This window comes from Dendrobates tinctorius, unplaced genomic scaffold, assembly GCF_039654945.1.
Source record: "Dendrobates tinctorius isolate UK_male_01 unplaced genomic scaffold, ASM3965494v1 ptg000034l, whole genome shotgun sequence".
NCBI classification, from domain to species: Eukaryota; Metazoa; Chordata; class Amphibia; order Anura; family Dendrobatidae; genus Dendrobates; species Dendrobates tinctorius.
Window position 1 is genome coordinate 1,258,382 of NW_027361702.1, and position 23,322 is coordinate 1,281,703.

General features: G+C 41.0%; 1 protein-coding gene across 4 annotated transcripts in view; it reads right to left on the reverse strand.

Moving 5' to 3' along the window:
- LOC141087478 (probable E3 ubiquitin-protein ligase MID2) overlaps positions 1–23,322 on the reverse strand; it is a 651,404-nt gene that overhangs the window by 29,787 nt on the left and 598,295 nt on the right. For all 4 annotated transcript variants that reach the window (XM_073573031.1, XM_073573030.1, XM_073573028.1 and 1 more), the window contains one exon: positions 13,947–14,154. In XM_073573031.1, the coding sequence (XP_073429132.1) occupies positions 13,947–14,154 (208 nt within the window). The remainder of the gene's footprint in view (positions 1–13,946; positions 14,155–23,322) is intronic.

Consider the following 23,322-nt stretch of genomic DNA (forward strand, 5'->3'; position numbering starts at 1 on the left):
CACATATGGGGTATAAGCGTACTCAGGACAAATTGCACAATAACTGCTGCCATCCAATTTCTCCTGTTACCATTGGTAAAATAAAAAAAATTGGACCTGAACTAATTTTTTTGTGAAAAAAAGTTAAATGTTCATTTTTTTAAACATTCAAAAAATTCCTGTGATGCACCAGAAGGGTTAATAAACTTCTTGAATGAGGTTTTGAGCACCTTGAGGAGTTTTTAGAATGGTGTCACTTTTGGGTATTTTATATCATATAGACCCCTCAAAGTGACTTCAAATGTGATGTGGTCCGTAAAAATAAAATGGTGTTGCAAAAATGAGAACTCGCTGGTCAACTTTTAACCCTTATAACTTCCTAACAAAATAAAAATTGTTTCCAAAATTGTGCTGATGTAAAGAAAACGTGTGGGAAATGTTACCTATTAAGTTTTTTGTGTGCCATATCACTGTGATTTAAGGGCATGAAAATTCAAAGTTGGAACATTGCGAAATTTTCAAAATTTTTGCCAAATTTCCGTTTTTTTCACAAATAAACGCAAGTGATATCAATGAAATTTTACCACTAACATGAAGTACAATATGTCACGAGGAACAATGTCAGAATCAGTGGGATCCATGGAAGCGTTTCAGAGTTATTATCTCATAAAGGGACAGTGGTCAGAATTGTAAAAATTGGCCCGGTCATGAACGTGCAAACCACCCTTGGGGGTAAAGGGGTTAATCATTTGTTAAAATATCATATACAATTTAGGTATATTTTTATTTATTTTTCAATGTTTAAAATGACCAATAACACCTTAACAGTGACCGAATATTACTACATACAAGGATTAAATACTGCCACACCATGACCAGACAACATATTACCACCTCATTGACCGAATAATACCACATACAAGGAATAAATAGCACCTCACCATGTCCAAATAACATGTTACCACCATGTGATCTATATTACCACATACAAGGAACAAATGCAGCCACACCATGGCTGGACCATACATTACCAACACATAGTGACAAAATACTACAATACTGATCCTTAATAAAAAAAAAAACACAATACTAATATCATCTTAAGTTCCATTACACAGGGGATCTGTACTTAGTATGCAATGTCCATGTACAGGTAATACAGTGATCAGTGACAATATATACAGGAGCTCTGCATAAAGTGTTAGCATATATGTAATACAGTGATCACCAGTGACATTATACACAGGAGCTCTGAATACAGTGTCAGTGTAAAGGTAATACAGTGATCACTGGTGACATTGTACACAGGAGCTCTGTATATAGTACACAGTGTATAGTGTCAGTGTACAGGTAACACATTGACTCACCAGTGATGTCTCTTGGTGAAGTCCTTCATCTTCGCTTTTCGTCTTCATCCAGCACAGACCTCCATGACTTCTTCCAGCCAGGGATCGTCTCTGCAGGAAATGTCACAGTTATCTAAAGCACTGCTTGCAGAGCACATCTTAATTTTTTCACAATTTCTACACAACACCAGATGAAGAAAAAAATGTGACATAGTGTCGTTATGTACAGTAACAGAACCCGCCTCATTAAAAACAGTATCCTCAAAAAATAAAATACATGACTGCAGTAGTAATAGCCCTTAATTAATGTAATAATATCCAACATCCTACCCCCTTGTGTATCATTCCTGGCTCCATCCATATGTTCTCCCATCCTGCCCTCATGAGTATCCATTCTCCCCATGTGATATCCCATCCTTCCCCATATGATCTCCCCATCCTGTCCCATGTCTCCATCCTGCCCCATCTGTCTCCATCATATTCATCCTGCCCCATGATCCTGCCCCATGTTTCTCAATCCTGCCCCATCTGTTGTGAGTTCATTCTCTGGTTCCCCTTCTGGACTCCCTCTGGTGGTGTCGGGAGGTGGTGCGGCTGGTTTGATCGGTGGAGATCTGCCACCTAAGAATGAGGATGACGATTGTATCTCAGGATTCTCAGATTGGATTTAAGACAGCCGATGCCCTATTCAGTTGCTGGTGATTCCTTCTGGCTTGTCAGCTCTTGGTTTTCACCTCTGTTCCAGACATCTAAAGCTAAGTTTTTCTGCTAATGTTCACACTTGATTTTGTTGGTCTATTCAGTTTTTTGTGTGGTCTGCCAGCCCTGGCTGGGGACTGAGCTGAATTTCCACTCTTATTTATCAGTATTTTGCCAATTGGCTTTTTGTCCCTTACTAGTTCAGTCTCTTTTTGCTCTGTCTCAGAATATTTCAGAGTGATGATATAGTGGGAGAATTCTAGTGACTTCAGGGTTAATTTTGCTATCAGAAGTGTTGGACATTATTTTTGTAGGGTTTTTTGCAGGTTGCAGACAGTGCCTTCCCTTTCCTTTCCTGTCTAGTTAGTTTGGGCCCCATCATTTGCTCAGCCTATTTTCCTGCCTGTGTTTGTGCCTTCATCTTGTTTCACCGTCAATACATTTGTGGGGGCTATCTATTCCTTTGGGGTCTGCTCTGGGGCAGTTAGTTTTCTCTTTTCTTGCTTCAGGCTTATGTAGTCCTCCGGCCATGATGAGGCATCTAGGTTCATCGTAGGCATGCTCCACGGCTACTGCTAGTTGTGTGGTAAGATCAGGGGTCTGCAGTCTGCATAGTTACCAACCACTCTGGTTTTCTGTGGCTTAGCTTGTTTTGCCTTTTTCTCCTCGGTGACCCATTCATAACAGAATCACCCGCCATACCGCAGATTCCAAGGTACTCAAAAGCAGAAAAGAATTGAAAAAGAAAAAAAAAAAGTGTCAGAATGTTTTTTTCTTTTATATGTATATTTTTTCCTCTTTTCCTCTGGGGCCGTAGGAGGATTTTTTTTTAATGGAGATTAAGCAATTGTCTGATCGTGTGGAGCAGCTCACTGCTGAAGTGCGGGGAATTTCCGTCTATCTCGCTCATTCAAATGCTGCTGAACCAAGGATCCCTACTCCTGATGTGCTTTTTGGGGATCGGTCTAAATTTTTGAATTTTAAGAATAATTGTAAATTATTTCTTGCCTTGAAGCCTAATTCATCGGAGAGCTCTGCGCAGCAGGTTAAAATTGTCATCTCTTTGCTGTGCGGCGATCCCCAGGATTGGGCGTTTTATTTGACACCTGAAGATCCTATTCTGACTAATGTGGATGCATTTTTTCAAGCCTTGGGGTTGTTGTATGATGAACCTAATGCTATTGATCAAGCTGAGAAAGCCCTATTAGCATTGAACCAGGGTCAGGATTCTGCAGAGTTATACTGTCAAAAATTTCGAAAGTGGGAGGTCCTTACTACCTGGAATGATGGTGCCTTGGCAGCTCTCTTTTGGAATGGTTTGTCAGAAACCGTAAAAGATACTATGGTGGGATTTCTTGTTCCCTCTGGTCTTGACGATTCTATGTCATTGGCCATTCAAATTGATCGGCGTTTACATGAACGCAAAACTACACGAGAGAAGTTGCCACCTTTTGGACAAATGTCTGAACCTATGCAATGTGATAGAGTTTTGTCTAGGGCGCAACGTCAGGAGTTTAGAAGGCGTAATAAGCTGTGTTTTTTCTGTGGAGACATCTCTCATACTATTTCTGTCTGCCCTAAACGAGAGAAACGTTTTGCACACACATTTGCTGTGGGCAGTATACAACCTAAGTTTCTTTAGGTAATTACTCTGATCTGCTCCTTATCCACATTTTCCACGAAGGCTTTTGTGGATTCAGGAGCAGCGTTGAATCTGATGGATTTGGACTTTGCTAAACGTTGTGGTTTTTCCATGACGCCTCTGCGGACGCCTATTCCTTTGAGGGGTATTGATGCTACTCCTTTGGCGGAGAATAAACCTCAGTTTTGGACCCAGGTGACGATGCGGGTTGCCCCAGACCACCAAGAAAATTGTAAATTTTTGGTGCTGCATAATTTGCATGATACTATTGTTCTGGGTTTTCCTTGGTTGCAAACTCATAATCTAGTTTTCGATTGGAAATCTGGGTCTGTGGTGAGTTGGGGTTGTCAGTGTGTTCTTAGGGACGCTCCTGTTTTCTCCACCTCTCCTCAGTCTCATGATATTCCTGATTATCTAGCCGATTTTTCTGATGTATTTAGTGAGAGCAAGTCTGCATCTTTGCCTCCTCATAGGAGTTATGACTGTGCAATTGAGTTGATGCCTGGGTGTAAATTTCCCAAGGGTCGGCTTTTCAACTTATCAGTACCCGAACATGATGCTATGCGATCCTATATTAAGGAGTCATTGGAGAAGGGTCATATTAGACCATCCACGTCACCTTTAGGTGCTGGGGGTTTTTTTGTGGCTAAGAAAGATGGTTCATTAAGACCGTGTATTGATTATCGTTGCCTTAATAAGATGACGGTTAAATATCAGTACCCGTTACCTCTGATGTCTGATTTATTCTCCAGAGTTAAGAGTGCCTGCTGGTTTCCTAAGCTTGACCTCAGGGGGGCGTATAATCTTATTCGCATCAAGCACGGGGATGAATGGAAGACAGCGTTTAATACTCAGGAGGGACATTTTGAGTACCTGGTGATGCCTTTTGGGCTCACTAATGCCCCTTCTGTCTTCCAGTCCTTTATGAATGATATTTTCTGTGACTTTGTGGATAAGTTTTGATCATCTATCTGGATGATATTTTGATCTTTTCTAGTGATTGGGATTCTCATGTGGAACACATCCAGACTGTGTTCCGGATTTTGAGGGAGAATTCCCTGTTTGTTAAGGGATCAAAATGCCTCTTTGGTGTACAGAGGATTTCATTTTTGGGATTTAACTTATCTCCATGGACTATTGAAATGGACCCGGCCAAGGTACAGGCCATTTATGATTGGGTTCAGCCTACTTCTTTGAAGGCCCTCCAGAAGTTTTTTGGTTTTGCTAATTTCTATCGTAAATTTATAGGTAATTTTTCTGGTATTGTCAAACCACTGACTGATCTGATCAAGGGCGCTGATGTGCTGAATTGGTCTCCTGAGGCTATCTCAGCATTTCAGAAACTTAAGCAGAGATTTACTTCAGCTCCAGTTTTACGGCAACCTGATGTCTCACTTCCATTTCAGGTGGAGGTAGATCTTCTGAGATTGGTGCAGGAGCTGTTTTGTCCCAAAAAGACCCTGTGACTTCTAAGATGAATCCCTGTGCCTTCTTTTCTCGAAAGTTTTCCCCATCTGAACGCAACTATGACGTGGGGAATCGGGAATTGTTGGCCATGAAGTGGGCATTTGAGGAGTGGAGACATTGGTTGGAGGGAGCTAGACATCAAGTTGTGGTCCTCACCGATCAGAAGAATTTGATTTATCTGGAGTCGGCAAAACGCTTGAATCCTAGACAGGCTAGATGGGCCTTGTTTTTCACGCATTTTAATTTTGTGGTCTCTTTTCGTCCGGGCACTAAGAATGTTAAGGCAGACGCCCTTTCTAGGAGTTTCTTTGCCGATTCTCTTAGTGTGACCGAGTTTACTACCATCCTAGGTGAGGGGGTAGTTCTTTCTGCCATTTCGCCCGATTTGAGATGCGCCCTAGAGGAATTTCAGGAGGATAAACCTGAGCGTTGCCCTATGGGAAAATTGTATATTCCTGACCAGTGGAGAAAGAGAGTGATGTCTGAAATTCATTGCTCCGCATTGGCTGGTCATCCAGGTATTTTTGGTACCAGAGATTTGGTGAGTCGGTCCTTTTGGTGGCCTGCCTTATCTCGTGACGTCAGGAATTTTGTACAGTCCTGTGGGACTTGTTCTCAGTCTAAGCCCTGTTCTCGTTCTAGTGGGCTGCTGATGCCCTTGCCGGTGCTCAAGAGACCATGGACCCATATCTCAATGGATTTTATTTCTGATCTTCCTGTCGCTCAGAGAATGACTGTTATCTGGGTGATTTATGATAGATTTTCGAAGATGGTCCATCTTGTACCACTCCCAAAGTTACCATCTTCTGCTGAGTTGGTGCCCTTGTTTTTACAACAGGTGGTTCGGTTACATGGGATTCCTGAGAACATTGTGTCCGACTGAGGAGTCCAGTTTGTTTCCAGATTCTGGAAAGCCTTTTGTTCCAATCTGGGAATTCAGTTATCCTTCTCTTCCGCGTTTCATCCCCAGACCAATGGACAGACTGAGAGAACAAACCAGACCTTGGAGTCTTATTTGAGATGTTTTATATCTGCTGATCAGGATGATTGGGTCTCATTTTTGCCCTTGGCCGAATTCGCACTGAACAATAGAGCTAGTTCTGCCACTTTGATGTCACCCTTTTTCTGTAATTTTGGGTTTCTTCCTCGATTCTCTTGAGGGCAAGTGGAATCTTCGTCCTGCCCAGGTGTGGACACGGTGGTTAAGAGAATGCAGCAGATATGGGACCAAGTGGTGGATAAGTTGTCACTCTCTCAGGAAAAGGCCCAGCGATTTTCCAACCGGCATAGGACCATTGGTCCCCGGTTTAAAGTGGGTGATATGGTTTGGTTGTCATCTAAGAATATTCCTATGAAGGTTGCATCTCCTAAATTTAAGCCAAGATTTATTGGTCCTTATAAGATTTTGGAAATTCTTAATCCTGTTTCGTTTCGATTGGCTCTTCCAGTTACGTTCAAGATCCATAACGTATTTCACAAATCCCTGTTGAAGAGGTTTGTTGAGCCAGTGGTTCCTATGGCAGCACCTCCTGACCCTGTGTTGGACAAAGGCAATGTGGAATATGAGGTAGAGAAAATATTGGATTCTTGTTTGGTTAGACGGAGACTCTGGAATTTGGTCAAATGGAAGGGTCATTGTCAGAAGGATAATTCTTGGGTCTCGGCCTCCGATATTCATGCCAATAGATTGGTTCGTGATTTTCACCGGGCCCATCCTGATCGGCCTGGTGGCGTGGTTGAGGGTTCGGTGACCCCTCCTCAAGGGGGGGTACTGTTGTGAGTACATTCTCTGGTTCCCCTTCTGGACTCCCTCTGGTGGTGTCGGGAGGTGGTGTGGCTAGTTTGATCGGTGGAGATCTGCCACCTGAGAATGAGGATGACGATTGGATCTCAGGATTCTCAGATTGGATTTAAGACAGCCGACGCCCTATTCAGTTGCTGGTGATTCCTTCTGGCTTGTCAGCTCTTGGTTTTCAGCTCTGTTCCAGTCATCTAAAGCTAAGTTTTTCTGCTAATGTTCACACTTGATTTTGTTGGTCTATTCAGTTTCTTGTGTGGTCTGCCAGCCCCGCCTGGGGGCTGAGCTGAATTTCCACTCTTATTTATCAGTATTTTGCCAATTGGCTTTTTGTCCCTTACTAGTTCAGTCTCTTTTTGCTCTGTCTCAGAATATTTCAGAGTGCTGATATAGTGGGAGAAGTCTAGTGACTTCAGGGTTAATTTTGCTATCAGAAGTGTTGGACATTATTTTTGTAGGGTTTTTTGCAGGTTGCAGACAGTGCCTTCTCTTTCCTTTCCTGTCTAGTTAGTTTGGGCCCCATCATTTGCTTAGCCTATTTTCCTGCCTGTGTTTGTGCCTTCATCTTGTTTTACCGTCAATACATGAGTGGGGGCTATCTATTCCTTTGGGGTCTGCTCTGGGGCAGTTAGTTTTCTCTTTTCTTGTTTTAGGCTTATGTAGTCCTCCGGCCGTGATGAGGCGTCTAGGTTCATCGTAGGCACGCTCCACGGCTACTGCTAGTTGTGTGGTAAGATCAGGGGTCTGCAGTCTGCATAGTTACCAACCACTCTGGTTTTCTGTGGCTTAGCTTGTTTTGCCTTTTTCTCCTCGGTGACCCATTCATAACACCCATCTGTCTTCATCCTGCCCCATGATCCAGCAACATCTGTCTCTATCCTGCCCCATATCTCTATCCTGCCCCATGATCCTGCATCATGTGACTCTGACCTGCACCATGTGTATCCATCCTGCCCCATCTATATCCATCCTGTCCCATCTGTCTCCATACCTCCCTATTTGTCTCCATCCTAGCCATGGTCCTGCATTACATGTCTGCATCCTGCACCATATCTCTATCCTGCCCCATGATTCTGCACCATGTTTCTCCATCCTGCCCTCTGTTCCTGTCCCATCTGTCTCCATTCTGTCCCATCTGTCTCCATCCCTCCCTATGATCCTGCACCATGTGTCTCCAACCTTCCCCATCTGTCTCCATCGTGCCTCATGATTCTGCACCATCTGTCTCCATCCTGCCCCATGTCTCCATCCTGCCCCATAACCCTGCCCCATTTGTCTCCATCCAGCCAAATCTGTCCCCATCCTGCCCCATGATCCTTCCCCATCTGTTTCCATCCTGCCCCATCTGTCTCCATCCTGCCCCATGATCCTGTCCCGTCTATCTCCATCCTGCCCCATGTCTCAGACTCAGGTTCAGTTACTGCATCGGCAGAATCCTGCCACTGGGGCCCGGTGAGAAGAAGAGACAGGGCCCACTGTGAGCCCCCTCTGCTTCAGCAGGCCCATACGCCAGTCAGGGCAGTAATGCGCTGATGGTGGCCCTGTTGAGAGACACAATTGTTCTTGCGAAGGAGAGGCACGAACTTTAGGATAAAACTACAGCGAAATCTATTGATCTGTAAGTACAATCATGTTGCTGCATGTTAATTTCTGATTGTGATCTTACATGTAGAAACTATTACATGTAGAGACTTTGCAAATTAGCATTTTAGGCTTCTTTGAAGTAGGTTCCAATTCGCTTAAAGGGGGAGGGAGGATCATCAATATTATAAAAGAAAAAAAAATACTAAACACTGTAAAGAATAAAAACCAGTAAAGATGGAAGGTTAATGTTTTACAACTGTTTCAATAATTGCATTAAAAATTGTAGTCATCACAAAAATACTCCTAGCTGAGAAACAATAACGTCTTCAAAACATCAAAATGGTACATTTGCTTTGCCTCTTTAATAAGATGGATAATTTTTTGACTACGTGTCCAAAAAGTCTCTATTTGAATCATCTATTTATTGAAAACAGCAAGGCATACATTTGGCTCTAAAAATGGATAATTTTTGGACCATATATTAAAAAGTAGCCTACAACGTATGAAACTACTGTGTGTGGTGAAACCATGGCTGGCTACCACTAATCACCATTTTTTTTTCCCTAGCCAAAGGTTGAGATCATTTGAAAATTACAAAGGCCATATTTGGAATAACTTAAAAAATAAGAAATCTGTGTATATTGGTCATACTTTTTATTACTTTTTTTTCTACAAAAAAAAAAACATTTTAAATTGAGATACCCTTTCCGCAGAAATTAATTTTACATGCTGAGAGTATTTTTTTTTATTGAAGGGAACTGGGCTCGAAACAACAACGTAGATTGGTAGTGTCTCTTCATTTTTTGAGTTGTTTTATTCATTCACCATATTTTTTGGATTATAACAAACTTTTTTAACAAAAATATGTTTGGGAAAATGGGAGTGTGTTCGAATATAGTTTACCGGATGCGGTGGAGCGAGGTCCCAGGGGTGCTGCAAGAAGCTTCTGGCGGCAGTGGCAGGATTGTGCCGATGCTGCAGGTCTCAGGCTTTTAGGAGCGGGTGTTCGGCGGTGCTGGGTCTCTAGCGACATTTTAGTGAAAACCTCGAGCCCCACGCTTTCCATGCTTTTTAATAGGGTGGACTCGAAATATTGGGCACTGGAGGCGGTGCATGCTCAGATTGAGATCTCATCTCCCGGAATCTCAATTGCGCATGTGTAGCCTCTGGCAGCCATTTTCCCTCAGTCCACCACAAAAATTTCACAAAATGTTGGCGGAGTCCCCGCACCTCAGAACATCTCGTCATACCAGTCTGGGGCCTGCAGCATTGCCCCACTCTTACCTCCACCGAACATCACCTCCTACCAGCCTGGGTTCTGCAGCATCTCCGGCCTCCATCACCACCAGCTTCCTGCAGCAGCGACCCTCCCACCTGGAACCCCGCTCCACTGCTGCTGCCCCCAGGTAAGCTACCATAAAAGCAAATTATAAGACACACCATAATTTTGTTAATTTTTTTTCTATTTTCCTCCCCAAAATTTGGGGTGCATCTTATAATCCGATGCATCTTAAAGTCTGCAAAATATGGTATTTTTTCTTAATTTTTTATTTATTTATTTTTTCACTTATTGTTTTACATATTGTGTCCTCCATAAGGTCTTAGGCTGATTTCACATTAGCTTTTTTTTAGCGCAGCACATCGTGCGCCATTGGTCGCATGCGCCATGTGCCCCTATGTTTAACATGGGGAGCGCATGGTCTTGCGTTTGCACACGTTCGTATGCGTTTTCGTGCGCATGCGGTTTTTTAAGATATGCGCCTAGGCATGCCAGATGCAACCTGTTGCATTTTTGGGTCCATCCAAACGGCATAAAAAAAACGCATGCGCACACTTGCGCACGGAATGCGACAAAATAACGCATTACAGTCTATGGGGACGCAGGCGTGTGCATGGACATGCGCACGCCTGCGTTACAAAACACATGCGTTTTAAGAGTAAACATGGCTGGAAACTGGTCAAAACGCTTGCGCCTAAAAAATGCAAATGCATGCAAAACGCATGATGCTTTTTTTGCATGCGTTTCTATTGCGCACGAAGCGCTGCGCTAAAAAACGCTAATGTGAAAGTAGTAGTATTAATTTATTGCTGATTTCTCTTGTAATTGAGACTTGGACATTGGCCTAAATTACAGGGTCAATTCAGCCTCTTCCCTGCATAGCAGAACTGAATGAGTCACAAAAGACTCAGCAGCTCTTGTTTCCTCCCTACAACCAACAATCACACGATTATTGGGTCCAGAGATGGAAGCACTGTCAAGGCTACCAAATCTGTATACACAGGGCTTGTTCAGGGTTGTGTATACAGTGATCTGGAAGGCATATTTGGTAATAAACCATCTCTTTCTTCTACTGTATATGGGCCTATGCCTGACAGCCAGCTCCCTGCCCCCCCCACAGCTGCACAATTTCGTGCAAGCAGCTAACTCTGCATTGACCGTTTACAATGTGTCTAAAGTGCAGATGGTACAGGACATTTTAAGTATACGGGTGGTCAAGCAATGGTTGCATAAGCTTGATATTACCATGGTCATTTTATCAGTGCAGCACTAGCTCTTGCTGAACTCAAAATGCTCATTTTAAATCATGTTTGAAAACTTTTAAAAGGGATTACACAGGCACTCTGACATACTTTAACTTTTCAGAAAAAGGAACCGGCCTCATCACTTCCAAAGGATCTAGTTAATAATGCATGCAGTTTGTATTTAGGAATATGGCAATAGATGTCCTTTAAACAAAAGTGTCAAGTACTTCATTGTAACAGTATTTAGTCTATTGGAACTAAGAAGCCATATGATATAAAGTGTAACTACACTTTTATGTGACTTTTCAGAATTAGGAATATATAAAAGCAATAACACTACTCCTCGCCATTGTATGACTTGAATCCATTGTTACTAGCTTATCCCTCTCCTGGCTCTAGTCACTGGAGGCTGCAGCAGTTTCTCTTTGTGTTTCTCTGCTTTTAGCTCCCTCCAGCTTCTCCTCCTGCTCACCTCTATAGATGGTGGGTGTAATTTGATCCCTCACTGAAAATAGATCTGTACATAGACTTGAGCAATTTTTTAAGTAAATAATCAGTGCAGGGAGAAAAGATTTATACTGTAGATCTCTATATATAAAACTGAAAGCGTGTGTGTGTGTGTGTGTGTGTGTGTATCACCAACCAATCACGAAGCATCTTTCATTTCAACAGAGCTGGTCAAAAGAAGCTGAGCTATGATTGGTTGCTATGAGCAACAGTTTTCCTTGCAACCAATCACTAAGCATCACTCATTTCACCAGAGCTGGTTAAAAGTAGCTGAGCTGTGATTGGTTGCTATGAGCAAGTTTTCCCACTTGACAACACCTCAGCAGACACTGACATGGTGGGAGAAATCTAGCATCTTCGGGAACATAAGCTCCCAGCCATTGTCTGCCCCCCTGAAAGGAGCAGAGAGCACATGACAGAAATGAATCACCCCCTCCCTGCCCATATCCCCATCACACATCCTCCATAATATAGGCACATCTTCCCTCTTAAAGGGATCTCCGGTATGGAAGTTAGGGCAAATCCACTCTGCTCTTTGGTACTGACCCCAGGCCTTTCTTAAAAGGATCTCCAGTATGGAAGTCAGGGCAATTGCCTTCAAATGCTCTGATACTGACCCCAGGCTCTCTTAAAGGGATATCCTGTATGGAAATCCCTCAGCGCTCTGATTCTGTCCCCAGGGTTCTATTAAAGGGATCATTGGTATGCAAGTCAGGGCAAATCCACTCAGCTCTCTGGTTCTGATCCCAGGCTCTCTTAAAGGGATCCCCAGTATGGAAGTTAGGGCAAATCCACTCAGCGCTCTGGTTCTGACCCAACACCCCTTTTAAAGAGATCCCCGGTATGGAAATGAGGGCAAATCCACTCTGCGCTTTGGTACTGACCCCAGGCCTCTCTTAAAGGGATTTCCAGTATGGAAGTTAGGGTAAATCCCACAGCGCTCTGATTCTCACCCCATTCTTCTATTAAAGGGATCATTGGTATGGAAGTCAGGGCAAATCCACTCAGCGCTCTATTTCTGACGCCAAGCCTTTCTTAAAGAGATCCCCGGTAAGGAAGTTAGGACCGTTCCACTTAGCGCTCTGGTTCTGACCCCAGGCTGACGGGATGATGTGGGATATTAGGGGTAGTAGTCCAGTGGCTCTGGCTGACGGGATGATGTGGGATATTAGTGGTAGTTGTCCGGTGACTCTGGCTGATGGGACGATGTGGGATATTAGAGGTAGTAGTCTGGTGGCTCTGGCTGACGGGATGATGTGGGATATTAGGGGTAGTAGTCCGGTAGCTCTGGCTGACGGGATGATGTGGGATATATTATATTGAATGTGGCTATGCGGAGTGGGCGGAGCTCTACACTCAGCTTTATATATATATATATATATATATATATATATAATCATTATAATTTTTTATAACTAACCGTAGTTAGTTACTATGCCTGGGCAATGCCGGGCTCTTCAGCTAGTTTATTATAAAAGAAAGAAAGGTGTTCTTACTTTTAAATATGGTATATAGCAACAATAGTTTAATAAAAAGAGCCCTAACATCTTGCTCTGGGAGAAAATAAACCAAGTAATAGTGCCTCATACTAATGTTCTTATATTCGATACTAAAGAGCTATAGCTTAGAGGGCGACCTTGTTCAGCTGTGCTGGAGGTCTCCGTTTGGTAAATTCAACCCATCTGATGGACAATATTCATCACTAAATATATGGTGTGCATACAAAAATAAGAATAAAATGCCAGTGCTAAAATGGCAAACATTCATTTAGTAAAATTTCAAAAGTCTTTTGGTTAATAAGGTTTAAAACAGTTAAAAATGTCTAATATAAAGCTTATGGAAATTGTCTCTTCAAAGAGGAGGAGGACTTGGATTCTAGCACCTACTGGAAGTAGCAATCATAAAAGTCAATATCGACCCATTACCGAGCCTTGCCGTTAACACTAGAATGTCAGTAAAGTTCTAGTCCTCATCCTCTCTCAAGAGGTAATTTTCATATTTAATTTCCCAGAGGAGCATTGCATGGCCTATAAGTCTCCTCACATTGGCATGTCACTTTCCAAATTGAGAAATGTTAGCCTTTAGATCCCTAACATAGAAATTACAAAGTTGAGTCTTATACTGCAGGAACCTATTAATGGATATTTCTTAAGTAAGTAGGAGATGCCTCCCTTTTACCTTACTAGGTGTCTCTTTCTGGCTATTCACCTGCTAGTCTATGCACTATATATATAGTGATACATTGTATGCATTTTTGGTCGAAACACTTCACTGAGTTTCTGAATCCTTAGAAATTAGGTGTCAGGTATCCTAGTAAGTTAACTGTGGCCTCATATAAAATGTATGAAAAAATAAAACAGAGCTGGACATTCTCATTGTATTGCTTAACCGACGTACTCACCAAGTAGAATTCCCTATAGCTACTTCCCAGTAATGACATCCACTGTCAATGAAGACATTGCCTGTTGCCCCATAGCATCCTGTTCCACTGAAGCGCTCCGGCGTGTGACTCTTCTTCAGGGAACTTTCTTCTTTTTCCATCTGCATTCCATCATTGGTTATTTTTAGCTTCTTATGTGCAAATTTAGGGTCAAGTTTAAATGGCTGACCTATAGATAGAAGTAGACAATATAAGATATTATATGACAAACATATATAAACCAATCTAAGTCATAAATACAAAATGTGTCTCAAGACAACACTGGAAAATACCCAAATATTACACCCTTTTAATAATACTTGCCATCTCTGCCAATATGTCCAGGAGGTCCACAAGAATAAAAGGAAGCCTCCCAGAAGACTTGAAAAATCTTGTAGTGCTGCAGCAGCAGCCTACTAAAAACTTATGAAAAGTGTTGGACCACCCCAAACTACATTTCCGGGGTGTCTAGTCTTAGTCCCAAGGAGCTAGGTCCTGAGGGGCAGATACAGGTCATGAAAGGCATGTGGCTTGCTGAAAAAGGGGATGCTTATTCAAGTAATCGTTCAGCAGCCGCAGTCCCCATCTTCTTGGGGAAAATTGTTTTGAAAAGTTGACATGTACCTATTAATTTGCACATTGCTATCTTTACCATACTGGCTATAATTTAGGGCAGCATGGTGACTCAGTGGACAGCACTACAGCCTTGCAGCTCTGGGGTCCTGGGTTCGAATCCCACCAAGGACAACATCTGCAAGGAGTTTGTATGCTCTCCCCGTGTTTCCTCCAGCTACTCCGATTTCCTCCCACATTCCCAAGAACATACTGATAGGGAATTTAGATTGTGAGCCCCATCGGGGACAGTGTATGTAAAGCGCTGCAGAATATGTTAGCGCTATATAAAGATTATTATTAAAGTTCCACTTCTTTTATTTTGAAAAGTACAGTAACTTTACGGAATGAGCTGCCATTTGTATACAAAAGAAATAACATTATTTTGTGCCGTTATATGACTTGTATAATTTTTTAGCAGTTTACCCCTCTGCTGGCTTTCGTTACCAGAGGTTACAGTGGTTTCTCTTTCTGTCGCTCTGTTTCTGTTTCCCTTGAGCTTCTCACCCTTTGCCTCTTTATTATAGAGTTTTATAGGTGTCAGACCTAAATTGGTCCCTCACTACAAATAGATCTGTAGACAGATTTGAGAAACTTTTGAGAGTTAATGATCAATACAGGGAGAAACAAGGTAATTGGTGAATGGAAGAAGTGCTTACTGTAGATTTATATTCAATTGTACTGTTGATTTGTAAAAAAAAAAGTGTACTCTGAATATATAGCACAAATAGAGGAATAGGAGTAGACCCAATATGTTATTTTAATCTCGCATTTATTGCTATTATTATTTGCGAAACTGAACCATTTCTCATGGACAAGCCATGAGTTTGGGAAGTCAAGGAGTCCGGGGTCAAGAGCTAGGAGGGTGCTTCGTTATCAGAAGGAAGATACATAGGTGTAGTGAGATCACAGTCAGAGGTTAGAAATCCAAGGTCAGAGTGCATCAAGGAAAAAGGGGTAATACAAATGGGTAGACAAAAAGCAAATTCAAGGACCTGCAAGAAAAGATCAGTATGTCTGAGTTTAGAACACAGAGAAATACACCAGTGAGCTGAAAGCTACTACTGGCAGAGGTCTGGGACTTACAGCTTGGCTAAATACCTGAGTAATCAGTACAGACATTGACCTGAAGGAAGCTCAGCACCACTCAGTCTCAGATTGGACCGCTGAGTTGTCTACAAAAATACTGACAGCTCAACACGCCCCTGCACTACATTGTCTACAAAAATACTGACAGCTCAACACGTCCCTGCACTACATTGTCTACAAAAATACTGACAGCTCAACACACCCCTGCACTACATTGGACTAATAACCTTTCACTCACCAATCTGACAGCTCAGCATGCCTGATTCTATAGGACAGCACAACTGTCACTCACTGCATCCAAGAAACACTGACCAAAGGAATTGTGACAGTATTATTTAACCTCTTAACACGAAATGACATACATTTTTCTTAGGATAAGTCATAAATATCAGATTTGTAGAGGTGCGACAACCAGCACCCTTGCTGTTCAGCTATTCACAGTTAGTGGTGGCAGCAGCCTGATGTGATCAGATGTGAAGCTGCACAGCAGAGCTTCTTCAACTGCATAATAGGTGCAGTGAATACTGTTGATCCACTCCTATTCATTCAAAAATGAGCAGAAGTGCAGTACCTGTCTATGGCCACTTTGCAGTTGACAGAGCTGTGCTGTGCAGCTCATCAACTGAACATATCTGACTGCTTATGGCACGGGGGAAAGCTGATCGGCAAGGGTGCTGGTTGTCGCACCCACACAGATCGATACTGATGACATATCTTAAGCATAGGGCATCATTATAAAAGTACTGGGCAACCTCTTTATTTGGAAATCCATGATGGATATATGTGTCACAGTGATGGCACAGTGCACTTCTATACCTGCAATCACCTGCATAAGACCTGATGCAATTTCTAGGACTGGTGTTTTCACCAGTCTAGCAGCTTATTCAAATTCTCCTGTCAATTGTGACTGTGGACCAGGAGGAGGCAATTGAAGAAATGTGCCTCTCTGTCAGCCCACGGCCCCCCATTTCCCTCTCTACACTACTACAAAATGCCGATAGGTTATTATGGCAGCCAGAGACCAAAACATAGCTTCTCTGTCTGATGTAGTGGCATGTAAAAGTTTGGGCACCCAAGGCCAAAATTATTATTATTATGAACAGTTAAGCAAGATGAAGATGAAATGTTCTTCTAGCCTTCTCCTGCTTTGTAGGCCTCCACCATTTTCATTTTCAGAGTGCTAGGCATCTGCTTAGAAGACCCCATGGCTGCTGTTTTTTGGCACAAGGTCAGAGAAGGCTGGGTTTTTATAAAGTTGGTAAATTTCCATCACCTGGCCTTTCCTAACGAACAAGCCATAGCCATAACAAGCTAATTAAGGTCTGAACATTGGTCAAAGTTATCTGAGCATACACATCTCCAAGGGTGCCCAAAGTTTTGCTCAGATCATTTTTGTAATTTTTTAAATGAAAAAATGCCAATATATACACAGTGGGTACCAAAAGTATTCAGACCCTTTTAAATTTTTCACTCTTTGTTTCATTGCAGCCATTTGGTAAATTCAAAAAATTTCATTTTTTTCTCATTAATGTACACTCTGCACCTCATCTTGACTGAAAAAAAAACAGAAATGTAGAAAATGTAGCAAATTTATTAAAAAAGAAAAAACTGAAATATCACATGGCAATAAGTATTCAGACCTTTTACTCAGTATTGCGTAGTATTGAGTAGCACCCTTGTGAGCTAGTACAGCCATGAGTCTCCTTGGGAATAATGCAACAAGCTTTTCACACCTGGATTTGGGGATCTTCTGACATTCTTCCTTGCAGATCCTCTCCAGTTCCATCAGGTTGGATGGTGAACATTGGTGGACAGCCATTTTCAGGTCTCTTCAGAGATGCTCAATTGGGTTTAAGGTCAGGGCTCTGGCTGAGCCAGCCAAGAATGGTCACAGAGTTGTTTTGAAGCTACTCCTTTGTTATTTTAGCTGTGGGCTTAGGGTCATTGACTTTTTGGAAGGTGAATCTTCAGGCCAAGTCTGAGGCCCAGAGCACTCTGGAATAGGTTTTTATCGAGGATATCTCTGTACTTGACCGCATTCATGTTTCCTTCAATGACAACCAGTCGTCCTATCCCTGCAGCTGAAAAAAACTCCCATAGCATGATGCTGCCACCACCATGTTTCACTGTTGGGATTGTATTGGGCAGGGGATGAGCAGTGCCTGGTTTTCTTCACACATACCACTTAGAATTATCACCAAAAAGGACTGGTGGAGGGCTGCAGTGACAGTTGACCTTGTGGAACTTTCTCCCATCTCCCTACTGCATCTCTGGAGCTCAGCTATCTTGGAGTTCTTCTTTACCTTTCTCAGTTTCGGTCAGGTCTAGGAAGACTTCTGGTGGTCCCAAACTTCTTCCTTTTAAAGGGAACCTGTCACCTCATTTTTGCCCTATAAGCTGCGGCCACCGCCATCAGGGGCTTATCTACAGCATGTGACTTAAAAATGAGAGTCTGAGCAAAGGGTCTGAATACTTATGATCATGTGATATTTTGGTTTTTCTTTTTTAATAAGTTTACAACAATTTCTATATTTTTTTCAGTCAAGATGGGGTGCAGAGTGTACATTAATGAGAAAAAAATGAACTTTTTTGAATTTACCAAATGGCTGCAATGAAACAAAGAGTGAAAAATTTAAAGGGGTCCGAATACTTTTGATACCCACTACATATATATAGCCTAAAAATATAAAAGAAATGTGTCATCTGTAACTGTAGCCCTTTAGAAATCATTTTATCTTCAACTTGCTTAACTGTTAACAATAACAGTAATTTTGACCAGGGATGCGAAACTTTTACATGCCACTGTATATGCTGATAATAGAGGCAGCATCCTATATGTTTCCTGCCAGTGTGACAGCATGAAGTAATGCAGTGTAATACCTATTCTATCAAAGAATTGCATGTTTAAATAGTAACAAATAAATATTGTTAAAAATAAGTTTTTGTATAAATAAAAAAATTAAAAAAATTCTAGAATCCCAATTTTCCCAGTTAAAAATGGTTTTATCTGGAAAAATACAAATGCCCCCAAAACACTTATTTAGCATTGCAACATCTGTAGTGATCCATGCTATAACTACTGATACTATAAAACTATATCGTTATTTATTATCCATGCTGAATGCCTCAAAAAGAAAAACAATGACACAATTGTTATTTTTGTTCATCTTGCATGACAAAAAATGAAATTGATCAAAAAGTTGTGTACCATATATCTCGAAATGGTACAAAAATATGTGGAGCTCATTATACAAAAAAACAAAACAAGCCTCACAGCTCTGTGAGCACAAAAAATGTAAAAAAATCACGGTTCTCCCAATATGATGACAAGAAACATATATTGACCGATACATCAAAGTATTTACGCATTAAAACTGTTCTAAAACACTATGAAAAGCTGTAGTGCTCTGAAAAAAATGGGCAGAACTGAGAACTGGGGAAGAACTGGGGTAGGACCGGTGTGACAAGGCCCACCCAACAAATTTATGGAAAGCGGCAACGTTTCTTACACCAGAAATGTTACGTGAGTCTTTGACTGGAGTAACATTTCTGGCAAGGCGCTCGGAAACACATGACATCTTATTCCTGCGCACCCTCCATTAAGAGTGCCATGTAACACTCAAATCTTAATGAATCCGGGATACATATTCTTTAAAATGTGATTTTCTTGTGCAAAAGTCGTAAAACATAAAGAAAAAACGAGTGTAGATTGGGTATCGCTATAATACTAACAACCCATCCTATAAAACTACATAGATATTTATCCTACATTCTCACGTGTTGCATGCAGTAAAAATGAAAGATATTAAAAACATTCCAGACCTGGAATATTTAAAGTGATCTGTATCCAGAAATGGTATACATGATAGCCAATTGACCTGAAAGAAATAATCCCCGTGTAAGCTATGTGTTCCTGAATGTGACAGTCAAACAGAAAATGTTATTTTTTGCATGAAAAAGGATTTTGTCTGCAAAATAAGTGAAATCTTTAAAGAATAATGTACGTTTGGCATTGTCAATATTGTATTGACGAAGAGGGTAAAGTTAACGTGTCAATTATTCTGAATAGTATTTATGACATTTTATGCAAATGCACATCATGAGTTCCTAGTTACGTTGTAGTGATTATGCGGGAACAGGAGCTGTGCCCGCATAATAACTGCCGGGAGCTAGGCTTAACTGACAGCCGAGCTCCTGCAGTGCTAGCATGGTCTCTAACAGTTTAACCCTGTAGAAGCCATCTAATAATCTATAGTACATTATTATTACATGGTATAAGACTGCTCAAATCCTATAGAGGGACAAAGTGAAAAAGCAAAAGTCAATAAAAGTACAACAAATATTTAGGAAAATTGCATCCAGAATGACTTTAACGATAGTACATTATTTTCACCTACAGTGATCATAGTAAAATCAGTTGTTTTAACATTACGCTGCATAAAAAGTGCTACAAAACACAATCAAAAAGTCATTCTGTAACTAAAAATTGTATCACTGGCAAAAAACGATTTCATCTCACAAAATCAAGCTGCCACTGACCTCTGTCAGCAGAAAAATAAAAAAAATCTATAACTCTCAGAATATAGCAAGGCATAAACTTTTTTTTCTACAAAATAGTTTTTAGTGTGCAAAAGTAGCAGAACATAAACAACTATGCAAATGTAATATCACTGCAATCATACTGCCCTGAAGAATAAAGCTGTCATATTACATTTACCACTTGCTGATCAGTGTATTAAAAAAATAAAAAAAAACAAATTGCTAATTTTTAATTCATTCTGCCTGTCAAAAATCAGGACAGAAAGCGATCAAAAAACGCTATGCAACACCAAATAATACCAATAAAAACATCAAATCGTATCAGAAGCCATAAGACCTCATACAGCTCTGTCAGCAGACATATAGAAAAAATATAGATCTCAAAATACATTATGGCATGATAAATTTCTTTCTAAAAAGCAATGATGTGTAAAAGTAGTAAAGCATAAAAAAATTATAAATGTTATATTGCTGTGTCCCATCCTTTTAGATACAGGAAAAATATATATCTTTGTACTGTGTTAGCCACTAAATAGAAAAATATTACAATTTAAGAGTCCTCAGTGGTTGATACATTTTAATGGCTTACTGAAAAGATGATAACAATCTTTTGAGACTACTCAGGTCTTAGCCTGATGAAGAGACCTGAGTAGTCTCAAAAGCTTGCAATTTGTCACCATCTTTTCAGTTAGCGATTAAAAGGTATCAACCACTGAGGACTCTCAATTCTAAATATTTTTCCCATCCATTTAGGCACACATAATGTCGACAATTCTTTTGAGCAACTATAACATGAAGTAATTAATCCCTTATACTCCACCTTGGTCAGGCCTCATCTGGAATACTGTGTCCAGTTCTGGGATGTATTAAGAGAAGCATGGAGTCTACAGTAGAGCATGTGAAGTAATTATCCCCCTCTACTCCTCCTTAGTTGGGCCTCATCTGGAATGCTGTGTCCAGTTCTGGGCACCACATTTTAAAAAAGACATTGAAAAACTGGAGCAAGTTCACACAAGAGCTACCAGGATGGTGAGCGGACTACAAAGTATGTCCTACGAGGTGAGGAACAGTTAAAAGATCTGGAAAAACCAACCACATGGCTCTGCCTAAAAAAATCAAGTGAAATCTGAGCCTCTAAATCCAAATGCCCCCTTCTCTATTAAGGGTTCTATTACACTTGCCATGTTTTTGCGGGCCATTTTTGCGGCCCCAATAAATTTCTATGAGGCCGCAAAAATTCATTGGCCCGCCGTACGCCGTATGGCTGTGAGGGCCGTATATATAGCCATGAAAAAATATCGAGCTTGCAATACAGCCCGCAAAAAAGGGCCGCAAAAAACACGGGAAGTGTAAAAGAAACCTAAGTTCCATAGTGTGCTTAAATGGCATCCACATTTTTTGGCATTCCTATGATGGAGAGCCCACTAAATAATTTACACAGTGCGTGTCTCCAGAAGCACAAGATGACCACAATGCTACAATGGAATATTGGGCACTACAGTGGAATATTTGAAATTAATTGAGGAGTGCACTTTGTAAAATGGAGTTACTTTTGGTGGGTACTGCTAGTCTGGTACCTCCGGGACATGCCCAATGTAATATAGTACCCGGAAAGCATTCTATAAAACTCTGCACTCCAAATTTTCGCTCCTTCTCTACTGGGCATTTCAGTTTGCTCGATTAGTAGATTCTGACCACATTTAGGGATTTGCATACTCAGCATACTCCTAATTTCTCCTATCAACCTCTATAAAAATTAATCTACACCACTAGATGAATTCTTTAAGAAGTGCAGCTTTCCAAATAGGGTGAGTTTTGTGGGTTTCTGCTGTTTTGACATCTTAGTCCTCTTCAAGTGTAACATGTCGTTCACACTCTAACCAAAATTGTGCTTCAAAAGTCAAAAAGCACTTTTTCTGTCCTGAGCCCTTTGGTGTCCCTAATCAACAGTTTCTCACCACATATACTCAGGAGAAAAAAATCTGTAGAATTCGTTTTATCCTGTTACCTTTTAAAAATTAAATATTTATTAATTGTCCTCACTTATATAGTGCCATTAATTCCACAGCGCTTTACAGACATCGCTGTCTCCATTGTGTCTCAAGATCTAAATTCTCTATCAGTCTTTGGAGTGTGGGAGGAGACCGGAGAACCCGGAGGAAACCCAAGCAAACATGGGGAGAACATACAAACTCTTTGCAGATGTCGTTCTTTGGTGGGATTTGAATCCAGGATCCCAGCGCTGCAGTGCTAACCACTGAGCCACTGTGCCGCTGAGACAAAACAAACATTTTAGATGAAAAAAATGTTTTCAGCTGTCACAGCCTTGTGTTATAAAATTTTGTGAAGCACCTGTAGCTCCAAAATACTCACCACACCCATAGAGGAATATTTTAAGGAGCGTAGTTTCCAAAGGCGGGTGTTTGGGGTTTCTGCTCTTTTGACACCTCTGGGGCTCTGCTAATTGTTACATGACATCTGTAATATGTTCAAGTCAACTTTCTGTTTCAAAAGACAAAAAGGGGCTTCTTCTCTCCTTTGCGTGGGCTCAAACAGTAGTTACCAACCATGTATGGGATATTGGTATACTCAGGAGAAATTGCACAACAAATTGGGGGATTCATTTTTCCCCCTTGCGAAAATGAAAAAATTGGGGCTAAAACATCATTTTAGTAAATAAAATGTAATCTTTCATTTTTTATTTACAGTTTGCATTAATTCCTGTGAGGCGCCTAAATAGTTAACAAACTTCATTTATTATTTTTTGATACCTTGAAGAATGCCATTTTAAAATTTAGTATTGTTTGGGGGTTTTCTAACATACCGGCACAGGTTACAGGAGCAATAATAAGTAAAAAAAAAAAGGTTTAATAAATTTTACTGAAAAAATGAAGAATTGATGTTAAAGTTTTAACCCATCTATCAACCTCACAAAAAAACACTGACTTAAAGTAGACACGAAAACTGCTTTGCGTAGAATGAATGTTTCAAGGGCATAAAAAACCTAAAGTTTGAAAATTTAGTACCATTGTAAACTACATGTTGTCATGCAATAAAAAAAATGTTCATAAAGCCCTGATTATAAAAGAAAAATGTAAAAGTAACGAGCCTCAGAATG